Source organism: Rhinopithecus roxellana, chromosome 17 (assembly GCF_007565055.1).
Source record: "Rhinopithecus roxellana isolate Shanxi Qingling chromosome 17, ASM756505v1, whole genome shotgun sequence".
Classification (NCBI taxonomy): domain Eukaryota; kingdom Metazoa; phylum Chordata; class Mammalia; order Primates; family Cercopithecidae; genus Rhinopithecus; species Rhinopithecus roxellana.
The window spans coordinates 61,648,546-61,670,304 of NC_044565.1; the positions used below are offsets into that span (position 1 = coordinate 61,648,546).

General features: G+C 40.4%; 1 protein-coding gene and 1 pseudogene across 4 annotated transcripts; one reads left to right on the top strand and one right to left on the bottom strand.

Moving 5' to 3' along the window:
- The first annotated feature begins 4,488 nt into the window (after positions 1-4,488).
- LOC104667674 lies at positions 4,489-5,931 on the top strand (annotated as a pseudogene). Its single transcript, XR_748709.2, has one exon. The product of XR_748709.2 is annotated as a eukaryotic translation initiation factor 2 subunit 2 pseudogene (transcript).
- Positions 5,932-11,640: 5,709 nt separating this feature from the next.
- TTC32 (tetratricopeptide repeat domain 32) lies at positions 11,641-16,891 on the bottom strand. 3 transcript variants are annotated; one of them, XM_010370193.2, is made up of 3 exons: positions 16,616-16,891; positions 12,885-13,051; positions 11,641-12,143 (listed from the first exon to the last, which is right to left on the bottom strand). In XM_010370193.2, the coding sequence occupies exons 1-3, from the start codon at positions 16,765-16,767 to the stop codon at positions 12,004-12,006; spliced, it is 459 nt and encodes a 152-aa protein (XP_010368495.1). In that variant the 5' UTR covers positions 16,768-16,891; the 3' UTR covers positions 11,641-12,003. The 3 variants fall into 3 exon arrangements, 2 of the variants coding, with proteins under 2 accessions (XP_010368495.1, XP_030777563.1); XM_030921703.1 differs by lacking the exon at positions 16,616-16,891 and adding an exon at positions 16,138-16,445; XR_748710.2 differs by lacking the exon at positions 16,616-16,891 and adding an exon at positions 16,385-16,604 and having other exon boundaries at positions 11,767-12,143.
- Positions 16,892-21,759: the final 4,868 nt, after the last annotated feature.

Below are 21,759 nucleotides of genomic sequence, written 5' to 3' on the forward strand. Positions count from 1 at the left end.
CTACCATCTCTCTGCCTCATCCCTCTCTCTTTTCTCTCTGCCCCACCCTGGGGCAGACACAGTGACTTCCCTGATGCTAGGGGGAGGGGAAGGTGTGGGTTAGTGTAAAAAAAAAAAAGCTGCATAGCTCAGCCCCTTCCTCTCTCCCCTCACTCTCCTGGGGGTGCCTGCTTTCAGAGTCTGTGCAGCTCGTCTCCTTCTTACCATAAACCTTACCTGGGCAGCAGCAGCTGCCGCCCACACCCTCCCCTGCTCTCATGGCAGTGCCTGCCACATCCAGGACCATGTCCAAATTCTAAGGCTCTGTTGTTGTAGTGTCCCCTCTAAGCTGCATCCTGCAACCCAGTCCTATTCCCAAACATCCCCTGTGGATCTGCCTGTCTGCATTACCATTTGGTTCAAAACCCAGTGCTGTTTACTGGGCCTCTCAGGACACCAGAGAGGCTGGGTTGGGGAGGACTAGTGGGCGAGCTGTCCCCTCCACATTCTGCTAATGCCTGGGACATGAAAGTTTTTCCTGTTTCCATGAAACTTGTATCCTTAATGTTCCTTTTGACTTGAGCTAATTCTGAGTAAGTTTTTGACCCTTGCACCTAAATTTGGCCCGAGGCAGAAACAGCAGGGATTGGCTTCTCTGATGGCTGAGTCACTTGTCTTCCTGTTTTCTCCCTCATGTTCCACTTCTTGTAGGCGTGAATTAAAGTAGAACCAGGCAGGCGGCACTCTCCTGTTGGTGACCAGCGTTCCACAGTAAAATGGGGTGTGACAACAGCTGGCAGAGCAGCAGCCTGCCCGGGGCTGTGGGCCGCATTCCCCCTTCACCCCAACCAAGCAGCCAGCCCTGCCCTGGTGCCAGGCGCCAATCAGCTGAGCAAAACAGGCTGAACTCAGGCCCTGCGAGGCCAGGACGGTGCCTGTCAAGAACTCCTATTCCCTCCAGGGCAAAAAGAGGGAGGACCAAGGCTTGCCCTGAGCCGAGGGGCTTCCCAGGATGCGAGACTTTGTTTCAAAACTGAGCCCTGGGCAAAATGGGGCAAGTTGGTCACCCTCGACGGAGCTTAGATTTAAGGAAAAGAATCTGGGACCCTCTAGCTTTGACTCCAGTCTAACATAACTCTCTGATTGTCCCTTTAGTAAAACAGAAATAATGTCAGTCTTGAAAGAATGTCATGAGGCTTACATGGGGACACATGGAAATGGCAGGCATTTGTCTTGCTGGAAGGTCCTCCAGTTTCCCCACCCCCTGAGGTTTTGTGTGAAATCACCATTCTCCTTCCCATGATTGTAAGTCAGATTATAAGCAGCATTTGAAGTGTGATTAGGTCTATGTCCCTTGTCCCAACATTCTTTATGCCAGCTTTCATTCCCACAGCTCCAGCTGGAGACATGCGCCCTGCAACTTAGCTGTACCTTGGGGTGTCCTGTCTACTGCAGGATGTCTTCAGTGCCTATAACATTATTTTCCAAATTAGGTTTCTGGGCCTTTGCATATTTCATCACAGGGCTGGGCCCATGGGACTCCAATCTGGGAGGATGGTCCTGGGCACAAAATTGAATCTTGAAATAGCTCTAAGGTTTGCCATCAGGATTAATGAAAATAAGTGTACACCAGGGAATGCTTCACTAACTGGAAATGACTATTATTCTTAAACTGAGAAACGGAAGGGCTAGATCTGGTCATAATTCTGTTAACCAACTGCATAACCTTTAAGCCAGAACCTTTACCTGTAAAATAAAGAAGTAGATGATTTCTCCAGTTCCTTCCCACTCAAGTGTCCTATGACTGATTAAAATTGTATGTCCATTAAGCAATTCAAAAGGAATTATGTCTGGCTCTCTGAAAGCTCACAGCCAGCCCAAGGAGGAAGTGCACTAAAGGCGAGGCCCGGCTGCTCCCCAGCCCAGGACTGCTTGCTGCTGTGTTAATTGATGATGATGGAACAAAGCGCATTTTATGAGAGTTCATGAGTAGGAAGTCCAAGGAGCCTATACATTAGTCACGTCTGAAAATCTTCCTTGCTGGTCCTGCAAGCCAGAGGAGCTGGCCACTGCCACTTGCCCAGATGAAGGACATATCGATCCAGAAAAGGGAACAGTTAGCCAACATTGCTTTATTTGCTCAATCACAAAAAAACTTTTTCCAGGGAGAAAACCCACATAAAAGTATTGGAGACAGAATTCTGGATCAAGTCAGGCCACAACATAAAATTACATGGTAACAATGGTCTCCAATTTGAGAGAAGCAGCATAATGTGCCTCAACCTCCCACAAAAACCTCAAACCCTTGAGACACTCGGGAAAACAAAAGATCATCTTCCATCGACCCTTTCCTCCTCTCTCCTCCCCAGACTCCCTTGTGCTTGTACAGGGCAGGGAGGGGAAAGGAAAACTGATCAGTTACCCTGGGGCTTCAATCACCCTGTTGAAACTGGTCTGAGTGCCAGAGAGACAGCCAACATGGCTCCTGCCTTCAGGGTCCACATCTTGAAGAGGGAGACAAACACATGAAATGGAAAAGCATCCTGGAATTAGATGCTGGGCCAGATGAACTGGAAATAGTTCTCAAATTTGAGTGTGTCTCAGACTCCCCAGGGGCCTTGTTAAAACACAGATGTCTGGATTCACTTGGTTTGGGGTAGGGCCGATATTCGGCAGTGCTAACACCGTGCTAGGTGCTGCTGGTCCATAGATGATGCTCTGAGAACCAGTGCTACACACAGTGCTCCCCATACCTTAGTGTGCATACGAACCACACTAAGTCTGGGGGCCTGGGTAAAGTGTAAGCTGATTCAGCAGGTCTGGTACAGGGCTGGGGGTCTGCATTTCTACCAAGCTCCCAGGTGATGCCAATGCTGCCAGTCCGTGGTCCCCATTCAATAGCAAGGGTGCTCCATCTAGACCAGAGTGTGATGGAAGTTAGAGAATGGGATGAGTTTGGGTTGATATTGGCAGGGAAGGTTAATGGTAGTTACTGGGACTTGGGCTGGTCCCTGAAGAATGAGCAGGATTTAAATAAATGAAAAGGCTGTATTCTGGGAGAGAAACTTGAGCACAGACAGGGCAGTGGGATTGAGAATAGCAAGGACAGAGGAGTGGATACTGGCCATTGTCACAGATGAGTGACAGACCGAGGCTTGGGGCCCTGCATGCAGGCGCCTCACTCCATCTGCCTCCACCCCACCCTCCCCAAGCAAGAGGCTGATGCAGTTCCAATAAGTCTACTGGCAGCCAGTCTTCATAATGGAAATAATTATTGTTCTGTGAGTCCCAGACTGACAGCTCCCAATCCTGCCTGCTCAGCCAACTGAGTTATTTTTTCACCTGGCTTGTTAGTAATGGTTTGTTTGGCAGCATGAAGTGACTCCCACTTTTCCTTTCCAATCTCAAGTCAGAGAAGCCTCAGTTCTCCAAGAGTTGAGTGTCTCGAAGCCACATAGGATAGGATGGTTATGAATTTCTCAGCAGGCAGCCAGAGCAACGAGCATGTTCTATATGGTGCTTAGTCATGGGTTCCTCTCCTGATCCAGTGAGGGTCATGATCAGATAAAGGAATAATAGCCCCTTCTTTCCCCTCCCCTGCCTCGGAAGTCTTTCGTTTTCAGGTTTGTTCTAACAAAAGGCTCACCTTTTCTTCAACAGAGTTGCATTTGTAGGTGCAGAAACATGAGAGCTCATGTGCAAAAGGCCTGTCATTTGAAAATGAAACTAATATTTATTGGGTTTCCCAGCAATGCTGTAACAAGGCACTACCAACTGAGTGGCTTATAACAACAGAAATTTTATCAGTCCTGGAGACTGGGAAGTCCAAAATCAAGGTGTTGGCAAGGCCATGCTCCCTCTGAAGCCTCTAGGGAATGGACCTCACCCCTGGGGAGCTGGAAACCCTTCCTTGTTTTTTCCAGTTTCTGGCATCCCTGAGTGTTCCTTGGCTTGTGGCAGAACCACTCCAGTCTCAACCTCTGTCTTCACAAGCCATTCTCCCCAGTGTCTGTGTCCAAATTTCCTTTTCCTTGTAAGGACATCAGTCACACAAGGTATCTGTAAGGACCCACCCTACTCCACCTGCATCTTCTTAACTAATTAGATCTGTCATAACTTTATTCCCAAATAAGGTCACATTCTGAGGTACTGGTAGTTAAAACTCCAACATATCTTTTTGGGGGGCCCAATTCAACTCCTAACAGTTACCCTCATAGTTCATAACGTTATATTATCTGCTGAATTTGACCTTGTCTTTTAGAGGGGCTTTTTCCTCTAAACTAGAATAGCCACTCAGGTGAACAGAACTAATAGTAATTTTTTTAAGATGTGACTAGCAGCAATAGGAAAGGGAGCTTTTAACCCTTTGTTTCTAGTTATTCTGGCTAAAAATGGTTAGCTCTAGAGAAAAATATGAAAGGCGGGGGGTGTTTTTATTTATACCTCCTGCATTTTTTTTATTACCATAGCCATGTATTAATTGTATATCAAGAAATTGGCAGCATTTCCAACGCTTGGAGGAGAGGGTGGGGTGTCGTTCCCTTTCGCTGATGCAAGAGCCTAGTGCGGTGGTGGGAGAGGTATCGGCAGGAGCAGCGCTGCCGCCGGGGCCTAGGGGTGACCCGTCTGACTTCCTGTCCGTGCCGAACCCACTCAAGCTGCAGCCATGTCTGGGGATGAGATGATTTTTGATCCTACTATAAGCAAGAAGAAGAAGAAGCCTTTTATGTTAGATGAGGAAGGGGATACCCAAACAGAGGAAACCCAGCCTTCAGAAACAAAAGAAGTGGAGCCAGAGCCAACTGAGGACAAAGATTTGGAAGCTGATGAAGAGGACACTAGGAAAAAAGATGCTTCTGATGATCTAGATGACTTGAACTTCTTTAATCAAAAGAAAAAGAAGAAAAAAACTAAAAAGATATTTGATATTGATGAAGCTGAAGAAGGTGTAAAGGATCTTAAGATTAAAAGTGATGTTCAAGAACCAACTGAACCAGAGGATGACCTTGACATTATGCTTGGCAATAAAAAGAAGAAAAAGAAGAATGTTAAGTTCCCAGATGAGGATGAAATACTAGAGAAAGATGAAGCTCTAGAAGATGAAGACAGCAAAAAAGATGATGGTATCTCATTCAGTAATCAGACAGGCCCTGCTTGGGCAGGCTCAGAAAGAGACTACACATACGAGGAGCTGCTGAATCGAGAGTATTCAACATCATGAGGGAAAAGAATCCAGATATGGTTGCTGGGGAGAAAAGGAAATTTGTCATGAAACCTCCACAGTTCGTCCGAGTAGGAACCAAGAAAACTTCTTTTGTCAACTTTACAGATATCTGTAAACTATTACATCGTCAGCCCAAACATCTCCTTGCATTTTTGTTGGCTGAATTGGGTACAAGTGGTTCTATAGATGGTAATAACCAACTTGTAATCAAAGGAAGATTCCAACAGAAACAGAAAATGTCTTGAGAAGATATATCAAGGAATATGTCACTTGTCACACATGCCGATCCCCGGACACAATCCTACAGAAGAACACACGACTCTATTTCCTACAGTGCGAAACTTGTCATTCTAGATGTTCTGTTGCCAGCATCAAAACCGGCTTCCAGGCTGTCACGGGCAAGCGAGCACAGCTCCGTGCCAAAGCTAACTAATTTGCTAATCACTGATTTTGCAAAGCGTGTTGTGGAGATGTGGCTGGACAGGTTTGCCATCAGAGTGGGTATACCGTTCTATTAAAAACAAGATTAAAAAGCTGCCAAGATTTTTGGTGAGTGGTTGGTTGGTCTGAAGTCCTTGCAAGACGCTGATTTTCAAGCTGTTGACATACTCATTGCCTACTTTTAACACCTGTCAGAGAAACGTGATATGGGGTAAGGAGGTGCTTTTTTAAAATCGTTCATAGACTTCTGTAAAATGCAAGATAAATTAAAGTTATTATAACAGTGATTCTTTAAAAAAAAAATTGGCAAGCACTTTTCATGCGGCTTTAAAAATTATGTGTAAAAGCAGAATAAGGTAGACTTCTAAGTTCTTACACAAAAGAATGTTCAGGCCGGGCGCGGTGGCTCAAGCCTGTAATCCCAGCACTTTGGGAGGCCGAGACGGGCGGATCACGAGGTCAGGAGATCGAGACCATCCTGGCTAACATGGTGAAACCCCGTCTCTACTAAAAATACAAAAAACTAGCCAGGCGACCTGGCGGGCGCGCTGAGGCAGGAGAATGGCGTGAACCCGGGAGGCGGAGCTTGCAGTGAGCTGAGATCCGGCCACTGCACTCCAGCCTGGGCGACAGAGCGAGACTCCGTCTCAAAAAAAAAAAAAAAAAGAATGTTCAAAATAATGTGATTTAAATTACTAAATATGTATACCATAATTCTGTGCATATATCTGCATACATGTGCCCATGTATTTGTACAAAGAAAAAGGCCTAGAAGAATAGATGGGAACTGCTTTTTACTTTATATTCTGCAGGTTTTGCCACTTTTAAAAGGAGTACTTTTTGCATGTGTTTAAATTTAATGTGATGACCTTCCCTATACCTCAGCCAGAGCTCAATTAAGCCTCTACAGACTCCAAACAAGAATTGTTGAATAGTTTAAAGATATAGGTGGGCCGGGCACGGTGGCTCACACCTGTAATCCCAGTACTTTGGAAGGCTGAGGCAGGCGGATCATGAGGTCAGGAGTTTGAGACCAGCCTGACCAACACGGTGAAACCCTGTATCTACTAAAAATACAAAAATGAGCTGGGCTTGGTGGCACATGCCTGTAATCCCAGCTACTCAGGAGGCTGAGGCAGGAGAATCCCTTGAACCCAAGAGGTGGAGGTTGTAGTGAGCTGAGATCATGCCACTGCACTCCAGCCTGGGTGACAAAGCAAGACTCCATCTCAAAAAAAAAAAAAAAGAAATAGGTAACAGAAAAAAAAAACAAACTTTTCAGTCCCCCTTGGCTCTTATTCCTGCTAGAAATAATGTGACTATGTAATAATAAATTCTGCTTAAGGGTTGTATTAGTCCGTTTTCACACTGCTATAAGGAACTGCCCGAGTCCGGGTAATTTATAAAGAAAAGAGGTTTAACTGACTCACAGTTCAGCATGGCTGGGAAGGCCACAGGAAACTTACAATCATGGCAGAAGGGGAAGTCAGACGCCTTCCTCACAAGGCGGTAGGAAGAAGCATGACAGGAGGAGGAACTTGCCAAACACTTAAAAACCATCAGATCTCGTGAGAACTCACTCACTATCACGAGAACAGCATCGGGGAAACCGCTCCATGATTCAATTACCTCCACCTGGTCTCTCCCTTGACACGAGGGGATTATGGGGTTTACAATTCAAGATGAGATTTTGGGTGGGGACACAGCCAAACCATACCAAGGGCTTTTTGTTGTTTCTTCAGTAGTAGGGCCAAAATTTTTTTACAGTTAAGCATGATTCTTACAAGAATATAGAATGAAAACCTGAAAAATGTTTAACTCATTAATAGAGAACCGCCAGCATGGTAAAAGAGCATTAGAATAACTGAGTACTTACGGCCCATGAGGAAAGAATTTGAGAATAAAGTTGCTAGGTTAAACACAAAACTGGTTAAAGTTCTTCAGGGCAATACAGCCAAAACCTTTGGGGTTATCTTTTCTACCAGACAGAGTTCATTTGCATCTCCTCTGGACAAAAATCTGCAAGTTATATGCTACCTCCCAGAGTCTGGGCCCTAATCAAGAGTAAATAGAAAATCAAAGAAAGGCACACACACGGCCCCCCGAGAGAATTAAGCAGTCGTTGAGTGGGTCTGCTGGTATGATATTGAAATGACATGCAAATCCTTTTGCCTTATTTCTAAGTATTGGATGCTTTTTTTGACGTAAGATAAAATTTACATATTGGCAGCTGTAGCAATCTAGTTTCCAAATGGAGTTTGCTCTTAAAATTAATCTGCTTTTCACTATATTTTGTGTCTGTTTTTAATAAGAAAAATGACCACCAAGCAATGTGGACATTGCAATAACATTCCATTATTAAAAAATGTACTTTAACATTATTTTGATTCTCACTTTGCTGAGTACTAAAACATTTTATGAGCAATTTAAATTTTGTATCAGTACCAAAAAAAAAAAAAAAATAGTCCACATATCTGCTGTGAGTTGATGCCAGCAGCAAAAACATTGATACCCAAGGCAATTTCAAATATTTATATGGATTTTGGACATAACCTTGCACAAGTTACTGAATTTCTTAGCTTCATCCTCTATGCAAAATAAGACCTTCACTAAACTGCTGTATTTATAATTTTGTGATGACACATATAAACCTGGGATTACACTGCTGTGTTCCTATTTTACTTTTATATCCACATTCATAATTTCAGTTTCGGGGCTTCCTTACAGGTTGTTTGCTTTATAATTTGTCTTGCTACGTGATGTGTTCTTTTACCTTGTGATTTTAAAAAGGATAAACTATGTGTTTTAATTGTATCAATTGCTTTGTTTTTCCAAACACAGAAATTATACTTATCCTTCTTTCCTTTCTGTAAAGTGAAATGGTGTCCTTTGAAGTCCCCTAACATTAGATGTGAAATTTAACAAATCTCTCTCTCCCTCTCTTACCAACTGCCATTTTAAATTATGGGCATTCTGTTCTCACAATTTACTGTCATTTTAAAAAAAAACAGAAAACACCAAAATGTGAACTTATATAGAAATTGTTAAAATTACACACCTAGCTTAAATAGCAAATATTCAGTCAACTTTTCACTATGCTCTTGAAAAGCTATTCCATGTTTGTCAACAATTTGTTTAGCACAGCAATATGTTAACCTAAACACACTAAATTCAGCATCCATTTCAGGCAGAGATGAGCTGTCTGATTTACTCAACACGTTTCTAGTTAGAGAACATCACATGAGACAAAGTGGAATCGTGCCACATATTTGGATGAAGCCAGAAGCAGCACCTTTTAGGATTCTTAGATCTGTTTTGTGCATGAGCTGTTTTTGAAGCACTCTCATGTTTAGTCATTAATTTGCATAAAATTTTTTCTGTGTTATAACTTTAAGTGCAGTTTGCATGCAAGACCAGGATACCCAAAAACCTTGAAAAAATGGTGCAGAAACTCTGTATTTACCTTCAAACCATTGAACTGTACACTTTAAATGGGTGAACTACATGATATGTGAATTATTCTCAATAAAACAAAAAACTAGCATAGTAAACATCCATGCTCAGCCTAGGCAATGTGGTGAAACCCCATCTCTACAAAATATACAAAAATTAGCTGGGCATGATGGTGCATGCCTATAGTCCAAGCTACTTAGGAGGCTCAGGTGGATCACCTGAGCCCAGGGAGGTCAAGCCTGCAGTGAGCTGTCATCAAGCCACTGCAATCCAGCCTGGGCAATAGAGTGAGACCCTGTCTCAAAAAAGGAAAAAAAAAAAAAAAAAAAAAAAACTCATGCTATTACAGTTTATATAGGAACTGTTTACTTTCAAGTTAAATTTTTAAGGGGGCTAGACTTGGCAGAAAGGGAGACATTGAGACACGAATCAGCGTAAATGCTGAGTGGTAGGTGGGGTTGAAATATATCATGCCCACCAAGAAAGATTTAAGACCTGCAAAATGGCAGGGAGCCAAGACTACATTTAGGATTGAGAAGCTCGAGAATCCAGTGAAAACAGAAAACCAAAAAAGAGCAAAAGAGCAAGTAGATAATGACTAAAGACTGACTTGGATATTTGCTTTGCTAACATAAAGTCAAGGGTTTTATTCAGTTCCAAATTTCAGGAAAAAAATAGCTCCACACTTTCTAACTAGTTAGGAGTAATATTCTAAACTCAAAAGTAACTTAAATCCATTTTATCCTATCTTACCTCACTTTGTGAAACAGAAACCTTAAACCACAATTCTTTTGTTTTTACAAAGGAAAAAAATGGAAAACATACTTTTCTACTAGAAAAAGGAAATGACAAATACTGAAATGTGGGAAATATGAATGGTAATGAATGTCTTTTAAGGTAAATATCCAGGGTATTGTTTGGTCAGTCGGAAACTTAGAATCTGAATAATGCCTAAAGTTTCAATGCTAAACAAGGTAAATGAATTATTCTTTATTTCCAGTAACAAGACAAGAGAAAATGAATGCCTGGGTCTCCAATCAGCAACTGCTGATTCTAAACTTCAGTGACTTTTTTTTTTTTCTGATAAAGGATGAAGAAATTTTGAATAAAATCTAACAAACCACATGAAAATTTTAAACAATTTTTCCTTTTCATATTCCATCTGACCCCAGTCAAGAGTAAAGAGAATATGAGTCAAGAGAAAATAAAATTAAACATTAAGCATTTGCTTCTCTGGGTGGAATGGCTTAAAGCTTTCCCTCCCAAGGTCTAGGGAACTTTTTAAAAAGAGTTTTCCTAAGAGGGATTTTTCTACATTTTCATGCAATTTTATAACTTTTTTTAGATTTCCAATATAAGATAAACCATTTTGGAAAGTGTGAATAATTCCAGAAACAGACTTTATTTCTAGGCCATGAAACTTTAATTTCCTCTTAATATTCACTTACCTACAGCCCAAATTCTCCATGTATTTTGCCAGATATTGCTTATGAGCTACAAACAGGGCAATTACTTTTTCTGCCTCATGAGATTACTCATACACATACCAAAAAAAGTATCTTAAGGCTGCTGATGATGATTACATCTGAGGCCACAGAAGTTACTCTGTGCCTTCCTCTGGAGACACGAAGCAAAGACACTTTCCTTTCTCCTGATTAGGGTAATTTCCACCACAGAACAGCTTTTCCATAGCAGTAATAAACTAGTTTGGGAGATCTGAGATGCAGGGTCTAAATCTTTGGAAGCCAAACAATAAAAAACAAAAAATGTAGATAGCATATGGCTGCCTTTAGTTTGTTTTCCCTTCAAGTTCTTCCCGGTTTTTGATAGCCTCATAAGGGCCTAATTGTTGGCAGCACCCAAATAAAAGAGTTTTTTTTAAGCTTTATATTTAGTAAGTGCTTTTTGTCATTTCCTCACCTTTTTATACATTCCTACCTGATCACCAAATTATTATGGTTTGAACAGTGCTTGGCTTATAGTATTCAGTAAATGTTGATAACAATTGTCATTATCCAGAGACAGAAAACTATGTTCAATATTTAAATCTTAACCTATTTTATCAATGATTACTTGAGAAAATCAAGTGTAATTCAAGCTGAACTCTTTCAAATTGTTCTCTGGTAGGACATGTTTATTTTTAACCCTAAATGTTATGTCCCTCTAGCCTAGCTATATAAAACAGCCTTACTCTCAAAGCCAATGCTAGGGGGAGAAAATGGACAGGTGACTAGATTAAACGAACTGAGAGAGACATTAAAAAAAAAAAATGCAATGAAACCTGATTGACTCTAGATCCAATAAAAATCTACACACTTTGGAATATGGGCTGGATATGGCTGACATTACAGAATTATTCATTTTATTAGGTATTATAATGGTATTGTGGTTATAAAGGAGGATGTCTTCAATCTTAGAAAATGTAGGCTGAAATATTTAGGGGCAAAGTACTGTGACCTCGGCACCTTATTTTCAAATGGTTCAGCAAAAAGTTATATATTTAAATAGAAAAAGCAAATGTGGCACAATATTAACAACTCATGAATTTAATTGAAGAGTTTATTTTATTATACTTTCAACTTTTCCGTAGATGTAACATTTTTTAAATAAAAAGTTGAGAATAAAAAAATCACAAAAATAGTTTTACTGAGGAAAACACCACACATTCCTTTTTACTGTAATATTTAATATAATAATATACACTTATACATTGGTATTATTTACACTTCATAAAAAAAATCCATTCAACCTGAAATTAACTACCTTAAACACACTATTTAACTTTCAGTGCTAATGTATTAATTTCTTAAATATAAATCAAAATAGCTCAATATCTATTTTAAATTACTGATAACTAGATGCAGATGTAAGGATCATGAAGCAATACTTCCATTAAGTTAAAAATCTCAATAATTTTTTTCAACATTTCTTCTTTGTTTTTCTTCTTTGTCTAGAATAGTCTGTTTTAAGCTCAAAGTAGCATCTTGAAATCCAGGATTTAAGTCTAAGACCTTCTTGAAATCTTCCAAAGCATCATCAAAATATCCTGTACCAGAACCCAAAAAATGGAAAAGAGAAAAGAAACTGAGTATTTCTATATATTATTCATGGCAAAGCTTTGATACACGTACTTTTGCTTTTATATTTATGAGCTTTCAGTCACTTCTAGTAAAGGAACTTTTTTATCTTAATAATATAGAAATGTGTATATCAAAGCAATTTTGTGTGCCCTTAGGGAATAATACACCTAAAATTAGCTATGGGTTTATTTATTGAGATTTAACAGGTAAATATTATCAATCATCTTAAAATTTTAACAAAACTGTATCGCCTGTTTTACATAACTGCAGTAAAATTAAGAAACAGGAAACTAATTTTCTTTTTGACACTTTAAATGAGAAACAGTACCTATGGTCCCTTTAATCCAAGAATCTAAACTTCACTTTCTATTGTTTTGTGTGTCTTCAAAGATTTTAACTCAGAAAAGTTTCACAGGCGATCATCTGAATTGCCTTCATTTCACAGCTGGGAATGCACAAGCACAAAGTAATGGGGTCACCTGGCTCCTGCGCCCAGGTCCAATTCCCACCCCAGTGCTCTGCTGTGATCTATAACGCCTATCAAAAGCCTAAAATAAACTCAGGGACGCTTCCTTTGTTCCAAGCTCTAAACCAAAATTTCACAGAACTTTAAAATTTGATTACTACATTAGTTTTACAATATTTGAGACCTCTGAAGTAACAGAATACAGTCAATGACAAAACCCAAAAAGAAAAAAAATTCTTACCCAGCCTATACAGTATCAACCCTCTGTTGTAATATGGAACTTCAAAATTGGGTTGGACTTCTATGGCAGATGTGTAGTCATCCATGGCTTCATAAAAATCAACCCTGAAGTACTTGATTTGCCCCCTGTTGTTATATGCAGTAGCCAAATCCTCAGGGCTGCATTTGCTTTAAACAAAAAGTTCACATTAAAAACACTGTGTTACCAAATTCCTCTCATTTCCACTTTCATTCTCTTTTGGGTATTGTCAAACTTCACAGCCTTATAACATGCAGCATCAACACTGAAAATCCAAGCTGAAGAAAAACCGTACAAATAAATAAAGAACTAAAATCAATTTCTGTGTAACCCTGTTATCTACTTTTGTAGGGTTACACCACTACAATGTCAACCTGAAAGCATACTAACTTTCTAGTGTGTTCACTACCAACTTGTCCTGCTGAATATAACATTAAAATGATTCTTCATTTTTCTAAGCACACACCAGCAGGGCAAAGAAGACAGATCAGTTAAATGCTAAGCAATGAGGGAAAAGCCCAAGTATGCTATGGACATGTCACAATGTGAATCAATTTCATTCTCAAATTTTTCAGTGATCTTAAAACAATGAGATTTGAAATCATTTTCCACCAATAAAGAACTAAAGTTAACGCTAGGTGAAAATTCAACATGCTATGATCCCCAGGAAGTTATCTCTGGGGACAGAGTTGCCCTCCCTCCAGCCTCAGCTGCCATCCTCCCCAATGCCAGGCTGGCTACCTGCTAGGAGGGTGGGCTCCTTTAGCCCCCTCAGGGCTCCAGTCAGTTTGGATGTCCTTTGTGCGGAACTGGCTCTGCACCTGAGGGCGCTAGAGGTTGCCCAAAGAGCTTTACATTAGCAGCCTTTCCTGGGCTGGACACCCAGGGAGCTCTGACCAGCCACCAGCTCAACAGGTCACAGCCCCTGGCTGCCCTGAACCTTTCTATGCACAGGACAAACAGTCTGCACAGAGAACATTAGTGGCTCTGCTCTGAGTCAGGGATAATTCTGTTTCCCTTTCTTTTTTCCCAAAGCAATTCTCAAATTAGAACCAAACACAGAACTCATCTGTCACTTCTTTGTAATACCCCGTAGTAAAAAGTATAGTCCTCCAAAAATATCTGTGAATGCGGTTAGTGTAAATAAAAGGTACTTCTCTTAATATCTTAATCCTTGAGATTTCAGACAGGCACTGTAACTACTGCTACCCTAAGAGGCACTCACAGCCCAAGGGCCTCCTTCAAACCAAGTTTGCTAATGATGGAGAGGAACTGTTGCAATTTTAGAAAATGTCTATGAGCTGTGATAGAGACTGGGTGTAAGGGTACTTCTGGATGCCACTAAGCACCCCTGTTAAAACCTAGATTACAAGAGGGCACCACTCCCCTTCACCTATGTCTGACATGACACTAGTTGAACTGCTCCCAGTAGAGAGTTTGAAGAAAAACGCATGAAGAAAAAATGAAGAAAATCCTTACTCAGGATGCCAGTAAGGTTTTAGTCATTAAATCGAAGTTTCAAAATTATTGTTATAAGTTTTTAATACTAATTATATATTCGTAATATATTCAGAGAATCATAAAATGTTAGATTTAGAATTAGATCTTATTAAATCAACTCCTAAAAGAGTTTTTCATGTGGAAATTTTGTTTCATATTTTAAAGAAATGGACTAACAGCTGAAGCTGAAATTTTTTGTAATATTAAAATTTTTGTAATGATAGCATTTATTATAATGGAATTCATTTAAGTTGCCTAGCCCAAATGTGAATTTTTAGGATTTGCTAACTTTCGCAAAGTATTTTGGAAATTAGGTTTATGACTAAAGCTATACTTTAGATATTAAAAGAAAATATCACAAACCGTTCAAAACGCAAGGCATTCAAAAATTGCAAATAGTGTTTCAAAATGATTCAGTGACCCAATACTTCAAAAATAAGTGTAAGCTCCAGGATATAAATCGAAGGGAAAAAGTTGAAATGACAGAATTCAGTTTCAATCCATGAGTTCCTAGAATTTTACCAAAGCTTATTTTACAGATGAAAAACAGGCTGAGACATTAGCCATGTGGCAGTGCCAAGACTGGAATTCAAATCCCTTCAACTGCGCTATGACAAACTGTCTTTCCTGTGCTGGTAAGGCATAGCTATTACATTTGCTACAGACACTTGTGTTCTTAGGCTGAGACGTGCAAAGAAGGAAGAATAACAAGACTAGACAGCATCAGTATACCTGGTGCTTATGAATACTTTTTTAAATCTACTAGATAAGTCTATTCTTAGAGCTCGAAACACGAATAGTTTCGCTTTCTAAAGGTGCATTGAGGAAAGTAGATGGTATCATCTTATTATCTGTTCAGAAACGTCTATTATTATTCTCGTGTGTTACTGAAATGAGAAGGTAATTTTATCTTTCTGATTTAATTTCATATAAGTGTAACAAACAGGGTAAGAATCAAGTCCTTAGTGAAGTCTCATACAAAAGACAAGCCGGCATCCTGTCTAGAAAACTCAAATCCACAACAGACAACTCACAACTGTTCAAAAAGCTGTTCAATCAACCCCTCTGTTCTTTTCTCCTCCTGGTCCACTCCATACCATCAACAAGCCCCATCAAGGCAAGACTTGGGGTATAAACAAATGCTACACATCCAGGCACAAGCTGAAAAGATGATTTGGGTAAGCAGATAGTAGCAGGTGAGGCTGCTAACATCACAAAAAGGAACCCAGCCAATCATTATGTGCTTCCTGGTGAAAGTATACACGTGTACCCACCTAAAAAGTATTCTTGCCATGATACTGAATCCGAATTCAATTGGATCAAACCTCAAGGTTTAACTACCAATTCACAGCAGTATGAGACAGATGACCACATTAAATGACACAAGAGATTCAGTCAGCAAGTCCAAAACGCGGAAATTCAAAGGACACAAGAATCGGTTTCCTTAACAAAGGAAAAACTGTGTTGGGAAGGGAAGGTGGAGAAGAGACTTAAAAAGTCTTGATGTGTATCCTGACTTGAACCAACCGCGAAAAGCGAACCAAAGAACAAAACACCTTAGTAGTCGATCAGAAAGGTTCCAACACTACTTGATATTAAGTAACTATTTGATGATATCGAAGTTCCTTCCGAAACACCCATGGATGAATACGATGGGCAAACTAATAATGCTTAAGCCAAGTGACAAACACCTAGACGTTCGTTATGCTCTTTTCCACATAAACGTTTTTCGTACCACCACCAAAAGCCAGCGCTGTGACACTGAGGTGGGAGTCGCGGTACCGTGGCCCTACGCAGCCGTGACCCCTTCCCTTCCCAGGTCGCGGATTTCCCGCCAGCTAAAATCACAAGTGGAAAATCGCTATCTGTCCTAAGTCTTTGGGTGGGAATGAGGAACGTGGAAGGAGAGACGGCGGGGTGAAAAGCGGCCGCCCGCGCCCGAGGAGCCCTCAGGGAGTTCGGTTCCCGGAAGCTCCCCGCACCGTCGCGGCAGACGGCTCCTCGCGGGTGGGCTCCCTCCCCGCGTTCTCCGCCGCCCTCATCCTAGGCCTCGCCTAGGCCTTTCTAGAAAGACGAACGTCGACCCGCTCAGTCCTAGTGCTGGGTTACGACACGCGCCGCCCGTGAGCTCCAGCAGCGAAAACACGAGCCCAGAGAGCCGCAACGTCGCCTCCACCCGGGGTCGCTGCGGCCCCAGGTCTCGCGATAGTTACCTCCCGGGACTCTCGCCGCTGGAGGCCGCGCAGCCGCACTGGCGAATGTAAGCGGAGTACAGCGTCTCGGCCTCCGCGTACTCGCCCTTGTTGAAATGAGTCTGGGCGAGTGTTAGGTTTGCGCGGCTTTCTTGCCCCTGCTGTCCTTCCATGGCAGCCAAGGCCTAGTTTTCGGTGTAGAATGGGGGTTGATCTCTGAGCGGCCAAAGGTGGCACCACAAAGCCACTTCCGCACCCTGGACTCTACCTTGACAGCCAATCTTGGCGCTAGGTTTGTGACTTCTGGGGACCCGTCGTCTCGCGAGATAACTGTTCCGCTGCTGGGAGGGCGTTTGCAGTGGGCCCTGTGAAGTATGTTGTTACAGCGCTTGGACCCGCCTTCCTCGTTTCTTAGAAGAGGCGCAGATGCGTGGTCGCAAACTGATTTCCAAGTGCGTTGTCTGATGTTGCGAGACACTATCCGTTTGTTACAGTGGATTGGGGCCGATGACGCTGGAGGTGGAAGAAGCCAGGGTTCTGTTTCTTAATGGCGAATTAGCCTGCGGGCTTCCTGTCGCTCCCTTGCCTTTCAGCGTCCCTACTTAGCAAAACTCCGCGTTTAGGATGTTCTCACTAGGCTTTGTCTACCCTGAAACGCTTTGGGTCGACATTCCACCAGGTCTGTTCCGCGGTCCAGACTTCTCTACCGTTTTTGATTCTCTAGAACTGTGTTACGATTAGTAGTATATTGTGTCGAGAGTCTGGAATCTTTGATGTTAGTTATATTCCCTGTTTATGGCAAAGGGAAATCCAAAAAGTAATTTATTATTTACATTACGTTTAATTCAAAATAAAATTATGTAAGAACAGTTGCCACCCACGCTACCCTACATGCCTGCTGTGTATGTTTTCGGGGTCTGTCAATTCTGTTTTGCTTCCCAAAGTACTTGCGCCCTTTCCGTCAGAAAAAGTAAAGATGAAAAATATATTTGGAGCATGATACTTGCATGCAGAAGTCTTAACAGGACATAAATTGTGTGCTTTTTGGCTGCTTTCATTAGATTTTTAATTTTTTCCATTCACCACCACTGAAAAAATACAGATACAGTGGATTAATGTTAAATTTAAAAAAATGATAGAAATTAAAAGATTGGAAAACTACAAAAAATAAACTGGCATTTCTGGTGTAAGCAAATGGACAGCTCAATAGAACAAAAGCCCAGAAACATGCCCCAAATAGGCTGTATTTTGTAAAAGACATGTAACATATATGGAGAAAAGGACAGATTATTCAAATGAGTGCTATTGGGAGGATTAACCATTTGGGGTAAAATACATTTAAGCATTTAAGCTCCCAGTTGACATAATATTCATTCCAGGTGATTTAAGAGATTAAATAAATAAGAAAAATTTTTTTAAGAAAATTTTTTTCAGTTCCCATTTATTTTTGCTTCTTGGGGCAGTGTCATCTTTTCAATATGAAAAATAACACGAAACAGAAATCTGAAGTACAGGATAGAAGAAAACCAAGTGTGTGTGTGGGGAAGCAACAGCAAAAGGAAGACGAGATGTTGCAAAAAAAAAAAATGGAGGGGTAGTTCCCCTCTCCTGTGGGGAATGACTCAAACACTAATGTGGCAGTATACACTATTCTACATAAAGCCAGAAATGTTAATTCTTTTGGGAGATAAGAAAAGGTGGAGATGGCCGGGCGCTGTGGCTTATGCCTGTAATCGCAGCACTTTGGGAGGCCGAGGCGGGTGGATCACCTGAGGTCAGGAGTTCGAGAACAGCCTGGCCAACATGGCAAAAGCCCGTCTCTACTAAAAATGCAAAAAATTAGCCGGGTGTAGTGGCGGGTGCCTGTAATCACAGCCTACTCCACAGTCTGAGGCATGAGAATCCCTTGAACTTGGGTGGAAGTGGTTGGCAGTGAGCTAATTTTTGTATTTTTTGTAGGGATGTTTCCCCATGTTGTCCAAGCTAATCTCCAACTCCTGGGTTCAAGACATCTGCCCACCTCAGCCTCCCAAAGTGCTAGGACTACAGGCATGAGCCCCCGCACCTGAGTAGAAGTTATGCTTTGTTCTGTTCAAGGAACAACAGGGATATTTATGTGTCTAAAAACCAGTGATCTAAGAGGAAAATAGCAGTATATGTAATGAAAATTGGGGGTTTGGGAAGGGGGGTTCTAAATAGGAGTAAGAATCTTAACCTTTTTTGTGCTATGGCACCTTTGCAAGTGTGGTGAAACCTATGTCGTTTCAGTGTCTTCAAGTGTTTTAAAACAGGATTACAAAGGAAAGCAATTATATTTAAAAAACAGTTGGAATATTAACAGATTTATAAAAAAGTAAAACATATTAACATTAAATATCAAGAACAAATGGCAAACACAAAGCTAGCAGAGGAATAAAATAATAAAAAATCAAAACAGAGATAAAACAGAAAAATGGAATCAACAAAACCAAAAGTTGGTTCTTAAAAAGATTAACAAAAATTAATAAAATTTGGGCTAAATTGACTTAAGGAAAAAAAGACTCAGATTACTAAAATCAGAAATGAAAATGGGAACATTACCATCAATTCTACAGAAATAAAGAGGATTATATGAACAATTGTGTGCTGAAAAATGGGACAAACTAGATGAACAAATGCCTAGAAACAAAAAACCTACCAAGATTGTATCATGAAGAAATAGAAAATATGAATAGACCTATGTATTATTCTGTTCCATGCTGCTAGTAAAGATATACCCAAGACTGGGTTTTTTTGTTTTTGTTTTTGTTTTTGTTTTTTTAAAGAAAAAAGAGGTTTAATGGACTCACAGTTCCACGTGGCTGGGGAGGCCTCACAATCATGGCAGAAAGCAAACGGCATGTCTTACATGGCGGCAGACAAGAGAGAATGAAAGAACAGGGAAGGGAGAAATCCCTTATAAAACCGTCAGATTTTGTGAGACTTATTCACTACCACGAGAATAGTATGGGGGAAACTGCCCCATGATTCGATTATCTCCCACCGGCTCCCTCCCACAACATGTGGGAATTATGGGAGCTACTGTTCAAGATGAGATTTGGGTGAGGATACAGACAAACCATATTAACCTGTAATTTGTAAGGAGATTCAATCAGTAATCTAAAAATAACCTCTTGACAAAGAAAAGCCCTGGACCTGATGGCTGCACTGATGAATTCTGCTAAATGTTTAAGGAAGAACCAACATGAGTCCTTCTTAAACTCTTCCAAAACATTGAAAAGGAAAGAAAACTCTAAATCACTCTATGAAGCAAATAGTGCTGACACCAAAGCCAAACACAGACACTAGAAGAAAACTGCAGATCAATATCATTTATGACTTTGATGCAAAAATCCTCAATAAAATACTAGCAAATTGAATTTAGTAGCATATTTAAAGGATTATACACCATGACCAAGTGGAATTTATTCCTAGAAATGCAAGGATAATTCAACACATGAAAATCAATCAACAGCAGTTGAGGAAAAAAAATGTAACAGAATGGAGGGAAAAAACTTTATGATCACCTCCATTTAGGTAGAGAAAGCATTTGACAAAATTCAAAACCCTTTCATGACAAAAACACTCAAGCAGGGAATAGAAGGGGTCTGCCTCCACATAATAAAAGACGTGTATAAAACACAGTGAACATCATATTCAATAGTGAAAAACTGAAAGCTTATCCTACAAAATCGGGAACAAAGCAAGGAAGCTCACTTTTGTACTCCTATTCAACACAGCACTGGAAGTTCTAACCAGAGTAACTAAGCGAGAAAATAATTTAAAAATAAGTCATCCACATTGGAAAGGAAGAGGTAAAATTATCTCTTCACAAATGATACGCTCTTACATATAGATAACACTAAAGATTCCATTTAAAAATGGTTATAATAAATGAATTCAGCAAGGTAGGAGGATATGAAAGTAGGGGGATATTAAATCAACATGCTGCAAAAATCAATTGCATTTTTATTCACTAACGATGAAGCTATCCCAAAAGGAAATTAAGAAAATTCCAGCCAGGCACGGTGGCTCACACCTGTAATCCCAGCACTTTGGGAGGCCAAGATGGGTGGATCACTTGAGGTCAGAAGTTTGAGACCAGCCTGGCCAACATGGCAAAACCCTGTATCTATGAAAAATACAAAAATTAATCACATGTGGTGGCAGGCACCTGTAATCCCAGTTACTCAAAGGGCTGAGGCAGGAGACTCGCTTGAACCTGGGAGGTGGAGGTTGCAGTGAGCCAAGATTGTGCCTCGCACCACTGCACTCCGGCCTGGGCAACAGAGCAAGACTCCCTCTCAAAAAAGAAAGGAAAAAGAAAACAATTCCGTCTACAGTAACATCAAAAAAAAAAAAAAAATTTAGGAATTAACCAAGAAAGTAAAAGATTTGTACAATTAAAACTATAAAACATTGCTAAAAGAAATTAAAGAAGACATAAATAGAAAGACATCTCATGTTCATGGATTAGAAGACAATATTGTTTAGATGTTAATATTATATAAACCAATCTTCAGATTCTATGGAATCCTTATCAAAATCCCAATGATGTTTCTGCAGAAATAGAAAACTCCATCCTAAAATTCATATGGAATTACAAGGGCTCTCAAATAGCCAAAACAATTTTGGAAAAAAAACAAAGTTTAAGTACTCACTCCTGATTTCAAAACTTACTACAAAGCTACCTTACCCAAAACAAGTGTGTTACTGGCATAAAGACAGTTTTTTAAACAAATGGTGCTAGGAAAATTGGATATCCACTGCAAAATAATGAAGTTGGACTGTTACAACACATACAAAAATTAAATCAAAATGGATCATGACCTAAATGTAAATTAAAATTATGAACTCTTAGGAAAAAACATATGGCAAAAACTTAGGAACACTGAATTTGGCAATGATTTTGTGAATATGACATCAGTGGTGCAGGCAACAAAAGAAAAAACTAGACAAATTGGGCTTGATGAGAATTTAAAAACTTTTGTGCATAAAAAACACCATCAGAGTAAAAAAGCAACCCACGGAATAAAACAAAATATTTACAAGTCATATATCTGATAAGGGATTAATACCCAGAATATATAAAGAACTTCCAAAAACAACAACAACAAAGCAAAACAACCCAATGTAGAAATAGGCAA

Bases quoted from the DNA above. Each gene is read 5' to 3' on its own strand.
- TTC32 (XM_010370193.2), bottom strand. From the start codon at position 16,767: ATGGAAGGACAGCAGGGGCAAGAAAGCCGCGCAAACCTAACACTCGCC. The intron at 13,052-16,615 runs GTAACTATCGCG...TTTTGTTTAAAG, and splicing joins AGCGGCGAGAGTCCCGGGAG to CAAATGCAGCCCTGAGGATT. The intron at 12,144-12,884 runs GTAAGAATTTTT...GTTCTGGTACAG, and splicing joins GTTGATACTGTATAGGCTGG to GATATTTTGATGATGCTTTG.